At 35.2% G+C, this 12,657-nt stretch overlaps 2 protein-coding genes across 9 annotated transcripts in view; one reads left to right on the top strand and one right to left on the bottom strand.

Moving 5' to 3' along the window:
- Positions 1 to 12,657, bottom strand: part of LOC111516494 (ATP-binding cassette sub-family C member 4) — a 259,489-nt gene that overhangs the window by 32,317 nt on the left and 214,515 nt on the right. For 7 of the 8 annotated variants that reach the window (XM_074178633.1, XM_074178626.1, XM_074178629.1 and 4 more), the window contains one exon: positions 2,766 to 2,945. The exons of the other annotated variant lie outside the window; for it this stretch is intronic. In XM_074178633.1, coding sequence (XP_074034734.1) covers positions 2,766 to 2,945 — 180 coding nt within the window. The remainder of the gene's footprint in view (positions 1 to 2,765; positions 2,946 to 12,657) is intronic. 8 annotated transcript variants of the gene reach the window in all.
- LOC141483785 (uncharacterized) lies at positions 6,593 to 8,177 on the top strand. Its single transcript, XM_074178635.1, has 3 exons — positions 6,593 to 7,058; positions 7,118 to 7,339; positions 7,397 to 8,177. The coding sequence occupies exons 1-3, from the start codon at positions 6,888 to 6,890 to the stop codon at positions 7,421 to 7,423; spliced, it is 420 nt and encodes a 139-aa protein (XP_074034736.1). The 5' UTR covers positions 6,593 to 6,887; the 3' UTR covers positions 7,424 to 8,177.

Consider the following 12,657-nt stretch of genomic DNA (forward strand, 5'->3'; position numbering starts at 1 on the left):
GAACTCCAAATAACGTTCTCCATTCAATCGGTCCTGTAGAACGAATGGTCCTATAAGACGGTTTCCTATGATACCAGCCCAAACATTCACGTTGAATTTCCGTTGGTGTTTGGTTTGCAATATCCCATGGGGATTTTCTTCGGCCCATATATGGAGATTATGAGAGTTGATAACTCCATCTCTACTGAAACCTGCTTCATCAGTGAATAAAACTCGATTAATAAAAGTCATATCCTCTCTTTGCCTATTCATGAACCAATTGGCATATTCCAGTCGTGCTGGAAAATCTTGAGGTGTCATGGCATGTACCTTCTGGATGTGACATGGGTGGAGCAGTTGTTCCCTAATTATTCTATGAATAGTGGACTTGGATGTATGGAACTGTTCTGATAGATTTCTGATGCTCATTGAAGGATCATCAGCGACGGCTTCCAAAATATTTTCCTCCAATACAACGGTACGTACAGTCCTAGGAGCGCCCTCACCACCTCGTTTTGGCAAAACTGTACCTACAATAATATCGAAATAAAACAACGTGCTCAAATTAATTATCAATTATTACATACCTGTCTCCCTCAAGCTGCGATCGACACGCTCGAATGTTTCTCTTGACGGTACCGTTCGATTGGGAAAATGCTCGGAATACAGACGACGAGCTTCTGCAGCATTACAAAATGCTCGTCCATAAAATACATGCATATCTGCATATTCATTGAATGTAAACTGTTCGGCCATATCAAAAAAATTCAAAATATCCTATAGAATATTGACAATACAATGATAGTCATATGACAACGCACCACTCAACAAAACAAAATCGCATTCCAGTTTCTCATTTTTTATCAAAACTTTCTAAAAGGTTTTTTTTTCAAGATCTGTGAAAGAAATGGAACATATATTCCCTGGATATTTTTCACCTGATCATGTGCAGCCGTTTTTGTAGTTCATTCGTTTGCTTTTTATTAGTATAGTAAATATTTTTTCCGATGTGCGTTTTTTCAGCTAAATTTAGATTCGTGTTAAAGAATTTCTCCCATAAAATTATAATTATCAGTGAAACTCCTCAACAGTTTAGCTGTGAAGAAGAATTTGAAACATTCGAATGTTGAGTTTCATGAGATTCAGATAACTGATCAACACGAAACGTGATTATTCCACACGTATTATGTACATACAAAATATGGAATGAATTCGATATTTCATAGTAGAGTAGCTTGTTAGTTTGAAAACACCACGAATCTACAGAACTTGATATTTCTTTTGAAAAAATATCTGCTATCACAATTGTGACTTAAACTTCCATATAGGTACTGTACTTTTTGTTTACGACTTCATTTTAGCATACTTTGTATTATTCCTGTTATAAATGTTGTTGAATTAACGTTATCATTATTATTTCTGCTTTGATAATTATTCATTTCAAATAATGGTGGACGAGCGGGTTTGATGTCGTCGAGTAGAACGACATTTTTATCAAGACTCGTTGCTCCGATCGACTTTCCACACGAGTACTTTTATTCATAAAATTGTCCAAGTAACCTTATATTGTTGAAAAATATTGAAAAATATCTGTCATTTCAAAGTTTTGGGGTGTGGACCATCGGGGGTAGTCCGTTCCTGACTTTGTAGCAAAACAACTGACTCCTGCATGAAAGCTCATCGACGGAATTCATTTGTTAAGTCAATTACCAAAATTTGGATGATTTTGAAAATTCACTTGAAAAGTTATCAAAGAAAAACATTTTTCATTTTGTAACTTCGAGGGCCCGTAACTTGGTTACGAAGACTTTTAGGAAAAAAAGTTATATGAAGTACTGGTGATATTTTGACCCCATCTATACATTCCAGAGAGGAAAAGAGGAAGTCCAGGGACAGCCTGTATGTATTTGCCGATCAAAACACTGCGATTGCATTAAAAATTGTTCCATAAAATGTGGATGCCGAAATGCCGGATTTCCTTGTTTTTCTCTTCACAAACATCGCAAAGGAGATATTTGTGGAAATCGTAAAAAGGTGACAAATTCCACCGTAGGAATGAAAACGATACTGCTACAGCTAAGTATCTACTGTTCGTTACAGAGCTTGTGAAAGAATCGCAAGTTAATACTGAAGATTATGAGCCACCATCTGAGAAAAGTTCTCAGAAAAGGCAGTAATCTGAAATGGAATGAAATATTTCATCAATGTAAACAAATATTAACATAAAAATCAAAATAAACTCAAATTTCTAGTTCAATTTTGTTTGTGAGATGCTTAGGCTGATAAACTCAAGGAATTTTTTTCTTGTTAACTCATGTTTATTCATAAATCATAAAATGATAGATTTGAAGTAAAATTGATGAGCTGAAATGAAAATCTTGAAATGTTTTTCATAAACAAATATTATAAATGGAATAAATAATTGAGTAAGAATTTGAATTTGGGCTGAATTTGTTCTTTGATCGATAGAGAATCAATTAGTCCTTTTCATTGTATTTCAACCAGTTTATAAGTTATAATGAGTTCAAATATAAAAAACCAGATGAGAATGATGTAAAAGGAAACAGAATTTTTAAAATTCGATATTAAATATGTATCATTGTAGGGATGTTGTCTGACATTTTCGGCATTTACTTTATCGTTACAGAACATTTTTATTTGATATCGATTTACCCTTTGAATCTCTTGCCGTTAGGCCCTCCAATATGTAAGGGGATGTTATGTTCTGAATCCACTAACTGAATGAAAAATGAAAATCAACATAATTATAAATAGCTATAACTCACCTCCCGGTGTTTCAAATGGCCCTTCCGTATCTAATTTGGTATACTGGAGAATTCTCTCTACACTTGTCAGTTGTTGAATTACGTCTCCCAGTTGTCGAATTCCAAATTGCAACCAACCTGTTATCATCAAACATTGCGAAATGGCTAGTCCTACCGAACTATCATTTACAGGGGTGATTGCTGTGGAATCAGAAAACATCGGATGAAAGATCTACAAAGTCAAAAGACTGACCGTGCTATCAAAATCATTGCAAAAATGAAAAGAAAAATACTGAGAAACCAAGAGACTGTCCATAAACCTAAAAGTATGGCAAGAGTTTAACATACCTTAGCTTGTCTTATAAGAACATAACGCTTTTAAAAGAATAAAAGAGCGTTGGTATATTATATTACTGACGGTGAACATATGAAATCTAATTTTAGCTATTTGTTACTATTCTTTCAGCAGAGTACTTATTTTTATGTCTGAAGATATATTCTGTAATGTTCACAGAAAGTAGGTTGCCTTTATTCAAAATGATTGAAAATTCGGTTCATATCAAGTTTCTATAACCTTCGAGAACATTTACTTGCCTGTGTTCTCTTTAAATTACCAGATTTTTGTTTATCACTATAAAATAAAACATTCAATAGTTATTGTACTACAGTCACCTTCTATTAAAATTCTAGTGTAAGTCTGTAAATTTCCTTCAATGAAAATAATGGACAAATATTCGATTTTTTAGTTGCTGATCAAACGACATTTTTCACATACAGGCTTCACATTCTATCAATCCATTTTTAAAGTAATTGTAAAGCGTATTCCATTTCAAACTTGCCATAGTTGCCTCAATTTTTCCTGAAATTGAACTGGGCTTCGTCACTGTGGCTTTTCATTTACGCTTATGTCGACTATAGTCGATCATCGCCCTGATGAGTAATTTACTGTCAGTGTTGCATGAAAAAGTCCTAATGAGTTGGGTAAAAGGAAAGCACAATGATCGACTATTTTGGTTGGTTTCCGGGTTTTGGTGTGATATTCTTTGGTTACAATCTCCAAACGTTTCAACTGCAACTGCGACAGTCATCTACAGTGGCGTAGTCGAAGTGAAACATCAGATTGTAACCGAAAAAGACCACGGAAAACTCGGAAACTAACCAAAACAGTAAACCTGTGATAGTAGAAACTATAATCTGCAGTGAATTTTCGAAATTGATCTAGTTTGAAGGATGATTCAAGACAAAATATTCCGCTTTTTGCGTCTATCCAGTAATATGTTGGCATCAAAAGTAGTCGTGAAAACTGTGGAACTTATCTGACCAGTGGTTTGAGTCAGCAGTCGTAGAACAATGAAGAAGATTCATGAAGGAGACAGTGCAGCTCAAAAAAACTTGGGAACGACAAGATCTTTCAAATGAGAGTAGCGAATACAATAGCACCAGGGCTACTCTCAAGAAAGTGCAAACCAAGTTGTGAAGTGGAGAAAATGAAGAAGAGGCCGCTCTACAAACTACTTGTCAGCCAATGCTGAACTCGATTTCCCAAAAATCTTTCTTCAAGAAATCATGAACTCATCTATCAAAAAATGAACTATCGAAGAAATATCACTGATAAAAAAAATTTAGTTCAAAGTCCGGCGGATATCGGTAATGCAAATCCCATTCATAAAACACAAGGATAATTGCTATCAGCAAGGCAACAAGAAACAATTCTATCGACGCAAAGAAGGAATGAAACATTTTTTGTGGACTACAGGTGGTTCAGAGACGTCACTAGAAAATACAGCTATTTACTTCCTGGAATAGAACACTTTGAACATAATAATAGAACCCAGATCGTTTTCGAAATTAGAATTGATGAGCGGATACTAATAAGTAGTCATCTTTGTAAAAAAAATATATTAAGTTTTTCACTGTTATTGGATTATATTAGCTCAAGATTATGCCATTTATCTTATGCGATATATTTGTCATCGGATATATGACATCGGTGCTTAGAGGACTAAGTGTTTATTGGTTAATCTCGATGACAAAGTAGCGTTAGAAAACACTTTTTATGAACATCTGTCAGACATGAAATGTGTTTTATCATTCATGCGGGAAATGAGTATCAGGAAAACATTAGTATGAAAAAACTGTTTATGTTCGACTCTGAAGTAAACTCAAACGCCTCTATATCCTCTGTAGCTTGATTCTACGATCCAAAGATCGTGAGTTCGAATTCCGCTTCGATCAGATAAATCATTTAGTTCATTGACGAGTTAATTCAACGAGTTAATAACAAGGTCTATTCTAACAACGAAGCTAATAACCTCAATAGTCGATGCCGAAGACACCAAAGGAAAGAGTATGGAAACGAACACAAAAATTACAGACTATTATGCAAAAAGAATGCACCGTTGAAGTAGGTACTCAAAAAACTGTAATTTTTTAGAGGACGGAAACACACTTCTCTGACTTTGTTTTGTCTAAATATACAGTCAATCCGTAACAAGACAGACGAACTGCAAGTTATGTATATAAAACCCTCCTTTATGCTTATTCATCAAATGCTGACTAAGTTATAATAAACTTATAAAAGCTACCTATCTTGAAGGAAGAGTCAGTTCTGTTAGTACGATTGTTAGAGTAACTTCTGTACAATAAAGTCTGTAAATCTAAATAAAGTCTTTTTAAAAAGTGGTTCCCGTGGCCCGAAACTATAATTTGCACATCATGTTTTCAAGCGAGGGAGACCCCTGTATTGTTACCCTGACTGAACATTGGCTCAATATGGGAGAACCACTGCCAATTCCCAATTACACAGTCGCCTCCCTTTTCTGTAGAAGTAGGTTTTTACATGGGGGCACGGCTATTTTAATTCGCGACGACATTTTTGAGTCATTATCCTTCAACTCTGTCCTCGAGCATAACGATATTATCGAAGAGAAGGTTTTTGAATTTTCTATGATTTATGAAAAAAAAACATTCGCTTTACATAATTTGCTTATATCGAACGCCTTCATCAAATACTGACATTTTCATTCATAAGTTAGAGTGCCTTTTCTCGAATATTCCTATCAAATCTAATATTATTCTCACAGGTGACCTAAACATTAATTTTGATAATCCATCTCCACCTACTCAAAAACTCTCAAACTTATTTGATTTTTTTAACCTCACGATGCACGTTACATCTCCTACTAGGATAACCAGTTATTCTTCATCATTAATTGATTATTTCTGTAGCACATTCGATGAAAATAATATAACATGTTCTGTCTTGTCATCCGATCTCTCAGATCACGACGCGATTTCAAGTACAGTGAATCTGAAGACTTTTCAAGATAAAAGAAAATTCAAATGGGGAAAGTTGTACAGCAGGAAAAATTATCGCAAGTTCTTTTACTTATGCTCCAACTTTGACTGGGAATATATTTTCTTATCCACGGAATCCTTCGAGGTGTTCCATAAGAAAATTTGTGAAATTTTCGAAAAGGCATTCCCCACCCAAATCATAAAAATTAAAAAGAAAAAACCGTGGATCTCAAGAGGTATCAGAACCTCTGCCAAAAACATGAGATGCCTCCACTATATTAGAAAGTACTGCGTGAATGGATCTTTTTTATCCTACTATAATAATTATAGAAGAATCTACAGGTCACTGATAAAAAAGGCAAAACATAATTACTATTTCGAAAGAATGCATGAAGCGGATAACAAATCAAGAGAAACGTGGAACATTGTAAATGAATTAATAGATAGACAAGGAAATAAAAAAACTATTGAAACCGCTCTATCCCCTGACATTATAATAGTTATTTATGTATCAAGGGAATTAGGAGGGCCTTAATTACCAATGGCAAAGTTTGCGTCCCGAGGGCCCCTGGCCCGAGGGACAGCAATTGCCTGAGGTTATTAAGGCTCATTAATTCCCGTGGTACATAGATAATTTTATTTCTGACCGATTTCAATAAAATTTTGGTCATTTTTGAAACGGAAAAATGTACCAATTCATTACCTTCCCGGTATATTTGAATCAGGTACCGTTGATTATAGTAGAGTTTTCTTGTTGCTAGGTTGTTGCTATGTTACTTGTTTATAAACAGAACTTTGTTATCAAGCTGTGTTTGCGGTGAAAACGTGTTTTCTACCCCAAATATAATGGAGGATATTTTGAAAAAAGCTGAACAAGCAAGAGAATCAATAATTCCATCGAAAAGTGAAGCCGTATACCAAAAAGAATACAAGATATATCTGGACTGGCTGACACGGAAAAATGTTATGCCAAAAGATGTCACTGAAACTGTATTTCTGGCATATTTTCAAGAACTGGTAAGGAATTTTCTATGTTTTTCAGTAGATTTGGTAGTAATTGTGTTTATTCGTTTCAGTCAGAAACGTATAGTCCGAATTCTTTATGGACTAAATGGTCAATGCTAAAATCGATGGTGACTATACATGAGAAACGAGATATCACCAAGTTCAATGAACTACAGGCTTTTTTGAAACGGAAGAGTAAGAGTTATAAGCCGAAAAAGTCTGCTGTTTTATCTTCTAAAGATGTTATCAGATTCCTAAAGGACGCTCCTAATGATATTCATTTATTGCATAAGGTAATTTTTTTCTTATTTTCTTTTTTGTGTGTATTTATTTCCTTTTTTTTGTTATAGGTTGTTTTGATTATGGGTTATTTTTGAGGATGCAGAAGTCAGGAACTTTTGAATATGAAGATATCGGATATAGAGGACCGGGATTCCGTTATGGTAGTGAACGTACCGGAAAGTAAAACTGGTGTATCGAAGAAATTTACAGTTGTGGATGAAAAAGAGTTCTCCGCTTTGCCTTTATTAGGACTTTATATGTCTTTGCGTCCCAAAGGTATTGAACGATTTTTTTTTGAGCTTCCGACAAAATAAATGTACATCTCAGCCAATTGGAAAAACATGTTTGGGAAAATCCCCAGCAAAATCGCAATGTATTTAGGATTGCCAAACTTATCTTCCTATACGGGACATTGCCTTCGTCGCACTTTTGCTACTGCTCTAGCCAATGCAGGAGCAACTATGACTAACTTAAAAAGACACGGAGGTTGGAAAAGTTCCACGGTGGCGGAGGGGTATTTGGAGGATAGCATCGAATTGAGAAATAAAACGGCGCGTATGTTGTCTACTTTGTCATCAGAAGAGGCAGGTACCTCGACTGTAGTGAACAGAAGCTCCAGCCATACAAAAGAAGAAATTGTTTCCAGTGGCGGAAGTAATTTTCAGGGAACATTTCAAAATTGTACATTTATTATTTGTAATGCCGTGAATAAATAAAATATGGTTCAGTTTTCATTTCTATTTATTTTTACTTGTGAAAGGTAGAGGGAATTATAAAATCTATAATGTCCCAAGGGAGTTATGACCCTCTTTATTGATAGCGTAACTATGACGATATAAGCTTATAATATCCCGGTCAGAAATAAAAAAACTATTGAAACCGCTCTATCCCCTGACATTATAAACAATTATTTTTGTTCTATCGCCGAATCTCTGACGAGCAAAATAAAGGAGTACACATGATCCCTTAACATATCTTCATGAGGTGGATATCAGGGAATGTTTTGAATTACTTCCTACAAATAGTTACGAAGTCATGAATACCATTAGAGGAATGAGAAACAAAAAGACCTCAGGAATGGATAATCTTTCTCTGGGAATTTTTGAAAATTTACCCACAACTGCTTTAGAGGTGCTAGTCCGCTTGATCAACGTCTCGTTTAGCCAGGGGATATTCCCGTCTTTCCTAAAAACATCAGTTGTCATTCCTTTGCATAAAGGGGGTGACAGGGACGATCCGTCCAATTTGAGGCCTATATCGCTCATTCCGGCCCTAGGGAAATTGATTGAGAAATTAGTCAAATCAAGACTGAACAAAAACCTGATCTTGAACGAAATCATAAATTCCAATCAGTTCGGATTTCAAGAAGGAAAAAGCACCACCGATGCGGTATTTTCATTTTTGCAGCAGACATACAGCAATTTAAATTCAGGGGAAGCTACGGCAGCGGTGTTCTGTGATTTGTCGAAAGCCTTTGACTGTGTAAATCATGGAATACTGCTAAAAAAGCTTCACCACTATGGGGTAAGAGACAAGGGTTTATCGTGGTTCCAATCGTACCTCATCGATCGACAACAATATGTGAAAACCAGCTCTGTTTCTAGTATACAGGGAGTGAAAACAGGAGTACCCCAAGGCTCAGTCTTGGGGCCATTACTATTCCTGATATACATAAATGACTTAACCAGCCTTAACATACCTGGCTCTTTCACGCTTTTCGCAGATGACACCTCAGTATTATGGCACAACAAAAACGAGAGAGATCTTCATAACTCTATTTCAAGTGATCTCGAGCAAATAAAAAATTGGTTTGGAGCAAATCTTCTGTCTTTGAATTTGAAAAAAACAAACATCCTGACTTTTAAGTGTTCTCTACCGGAATTGAGGCTGGGAAACGATGCTATTGTCAACAAAAACTACACAAAATTCTTAGGCATGAACATCGATCAGGAGCTAAGATTTGAGGAACATGTAAGAGCACTAAACAACAAACTCTCCTCTGGTTGCTATGCGTTAAGAATAATCTCAAATGAGCTAGGTTACCACGCAGCTAAAAATGCTTATTATTCCATGATTGACTCTCATTTGAGGTATGGAATATCATTCTGGGGTGTATGCTGCAAACAGCTTATGAACTCGGTGTTTGTATTGCAAAAACGAGCAATCAGAAATATGTGCGGTAAGAAATGGAATGAACCGTGCAGACCTCTTTTCATAAAAAATGAAATTTTAACTGTATTTTCCTTATTAATTCTAGAAACGTCTTATCTGGTACATAAAAATAAAAGTTCCTTCCAAAATGAAAAAAGTCACTGTACTAGACAAGCACATCTTCTCAAGTTGCCCATTTCAACATCCACCCTAGTTAAAGATTCTATTGCGTTCACGGGAATAAAAATATATAATAAGCTGCCAGCTACCCTGACTAATAGTGTGAATCAAGCGAAATTCAGGAGGGACTGGAAGGTTATCCTAACAAGGAAAGGGTATTACTCGCTTGAAGAGTTTTTTGAGGATCGTCTAGAGTTTTGAGGAGTGTGTTTTTTATTGCCTCATTCATCGTTTTTTTTATATTATTATATACATTCCCAACTAACTGCTATATTTTAACTTTTATTTATCATATGATAATTTCACAAAAAAACTGTTTTCAATTAACAATCTCACTCTATGTGAAGTTATTTTAGTTGTATAAATCTTAGATTTTAAGCCCTAATTTGTTTATCTACAAGATTGTTCAATCTTTCAGATAATGAATGTATATCTCTCTCTCTCTCTCTCTCTCTCTCTTTCATAATGACGATATGAGGATATTCCAGCTCTAAAAAATAATTCTACAATATAGGACCTAAACCAAGACTTCCGGTGAAGCTACACCACTGTTAATTTCCTAGAGAGTATCGTCGTGGACATATTTCGATCATGACTATTAACATTTTTGGTACAAGTATTCGCGATGATCTACTTTTTCAATGCTCGGAGGGTCTCTAAACAAGCCTGTAACTTCAGATTCGAGGTTTCGAAAGAGATTATTACTCTTTTGGAATCGAGCAAACTAGCATGATAGTTTATTGGAATGATCGAAATACAACTGAATCCGTGTTTGACGGGTGTGGATTTTTGGAATGTCTTTCTGACGTTTCGCTGGCGAGAGTGGCTAGCTTCCTTTGAGGTTTACACATCCTGAGTTAATATCTCCGATGACTGGATATTGTGATAAAAATTTAAGCCACATATTTTACATTTCAAATAGGTTACCAAATTCGTATTATATTCAATTGTCTTTTCAACAATTCTACTTGAGCAAAAACCAAATAGTTAAAAATGTGGGGATCAAAAGTTACAAACGAAGAAAGACTGCAGATACAAACTACTGCTGGAACAGGATCGAATAATACAAATCAATCCAGTTCCACCAAATTCAGACACATCGACGGAATGATAATTCCAATGGAGGAAAATGCGAGATGGTATGAAAACATCAACGGAACGACAAATCGCGTTAAGCGAACTTCGAAGGTCTCGAGAAGTTATTAATTCCAACTGAAAAAGAGAATATCAGAATAGGCTAGTATCCAGGGCTCATGAGCAGCAAAGACATTCTGAAGGAGTTCACAGGAGCTGCAGAACAACTGGTGAAATTTGAAGAAAATCTTCGCAAAGACTCTTACGAAAAACGAAGTGAAGCAGCTACGCAGAGACGGTATCAGAGGTAAGAAAATGTTAATTCACTTGTTAATGAATTAGTTCATAAGTTTAATAGTATAGCGGGCCAACTAAGGATGAAATACTCAAGTAGAATTATATTTACATAGATTAACGAAAGTATCCACTAGACACTGGAGTAAAGAATATTTTGGATGATAAGATCAGTTCAGTTGGGAAAATAGGTATTAGCACTAATATAGATACAGGTATAATTACAGAAATAATCATGAGTGGAGACAAATTCGATTTCAAAACGGCAGCTAACTTACTGCCAAAATTAAATGGCACAACTGAAGGTGTGTATCAGTTGATAGAGGGAATTGAATCATATGAACTTACGTTAGATACGTTAGGCAAACAATCTGTAATAAATAATGTTTTTAAAGCTTGCATATCTCACAGAGATAAAATCCGAATGAAAAAGAATTATACCACCGTCGCAAATTTATTAAAAGATTTAAAAACTAACTTTTTGCCAAAGCAATCAGTTCCAACACTTTCGACTAAATTACGAAATATAAAACAAGGTAACTCAAGTATTGATGAATACGGAAGATCAATAGAAACACTAATGTCAGATTTTACTTTAGCTCAGGCAGGTGACAACACAGATTCTATTGAAATTTTCAGGAAAGAGAATGAAAAACTAGCAATTGACGTTTTCGCAAAAGGTATACAAAATACAGAACTTGGAACTATTATAAAAGCTCGGAATTACAACACACTGACAGACGCAATTAATGGAGCAAAAGACGAATTCACTCAAGGCAACCATCAACCACCGGCTATGTTTCACATTCGAAATAAACAAAATCATCATTTCAAAAATTTAACAATAGTTATAGAGGACAAAACGGGAACAGGTATCAAAACAGTTCGAACAGACATAACAATACAAGGTATATCCCAAACAACAATTTCCGAGGGAGATTCAATAGTGTTAACAGACAAAACAACCCTATGAATAGAAATCGTTTCTCTCAAAACTCACCAAATTATCGTCCCCAACAAAATCAAAATATTAGAAGAGACAACAGAAGACAAAATATGTTTTTAGTAAATAGTGTAGAAAACGAGGAATCAAATCAAAACAGCTCACAAGAACAAACATTTTTTCGAGGCCAATAGTCTGAAAAATTATGCTAACTTTGATATACACGATTCAAACTATGTCAGATTTAATTATAATAATCAGGGAATTTATTTACTTCTCGACTCAGGTGCATCGATTATCGCATTTTTCAACAAACATGTAAACAGACACTTGTCTACAATAGATTATTCAGACACAATAAAAATCGATGGAATTTCAGGGTCAACAAATACGCTAGGGTCATTATCACAGTATTTCTGTATACAGTAGTTTCACTCAGCGTCGGTCCCTTTGATGTCGGTGTCCAGGAGTTTCATTTTTTATAATGATGACGTATTTGACACTAATGACATTTCTCCCTACTACAATCTCAACCAAAGCGTGTATACACTGCTCAACATAACAACTATTCATATAAACTGCTCAAAAAAAAAACAGTCTATGAAAACCATGTTGGGCACCTGAGAAAATTGTACAAATGATAATTTTGCATTTGTGTAATATTGAAGTAACCCAGATCATTTGGGC

The sequence above is a fragment of the Leptinotarsa decemlineata genome, unplaced genomic scaffold (assembly GCF_025532065.1).
Source record: "Leptinotarsa decemlineata unplaced genomic scaffold, Ldec_3_MD MMD2_tig00004204_RagTag_RagTag, whole genome shotgun sequence".
In the NCBI taxonomy this organism is placed as follows: domain Eukaryota; kingdom Metazoa; phylum Arthropoda; class Insecta; order Coleoptera; family Chrysomelidae; genus Leptinotarsa; species Leptinotarsa decemlineata.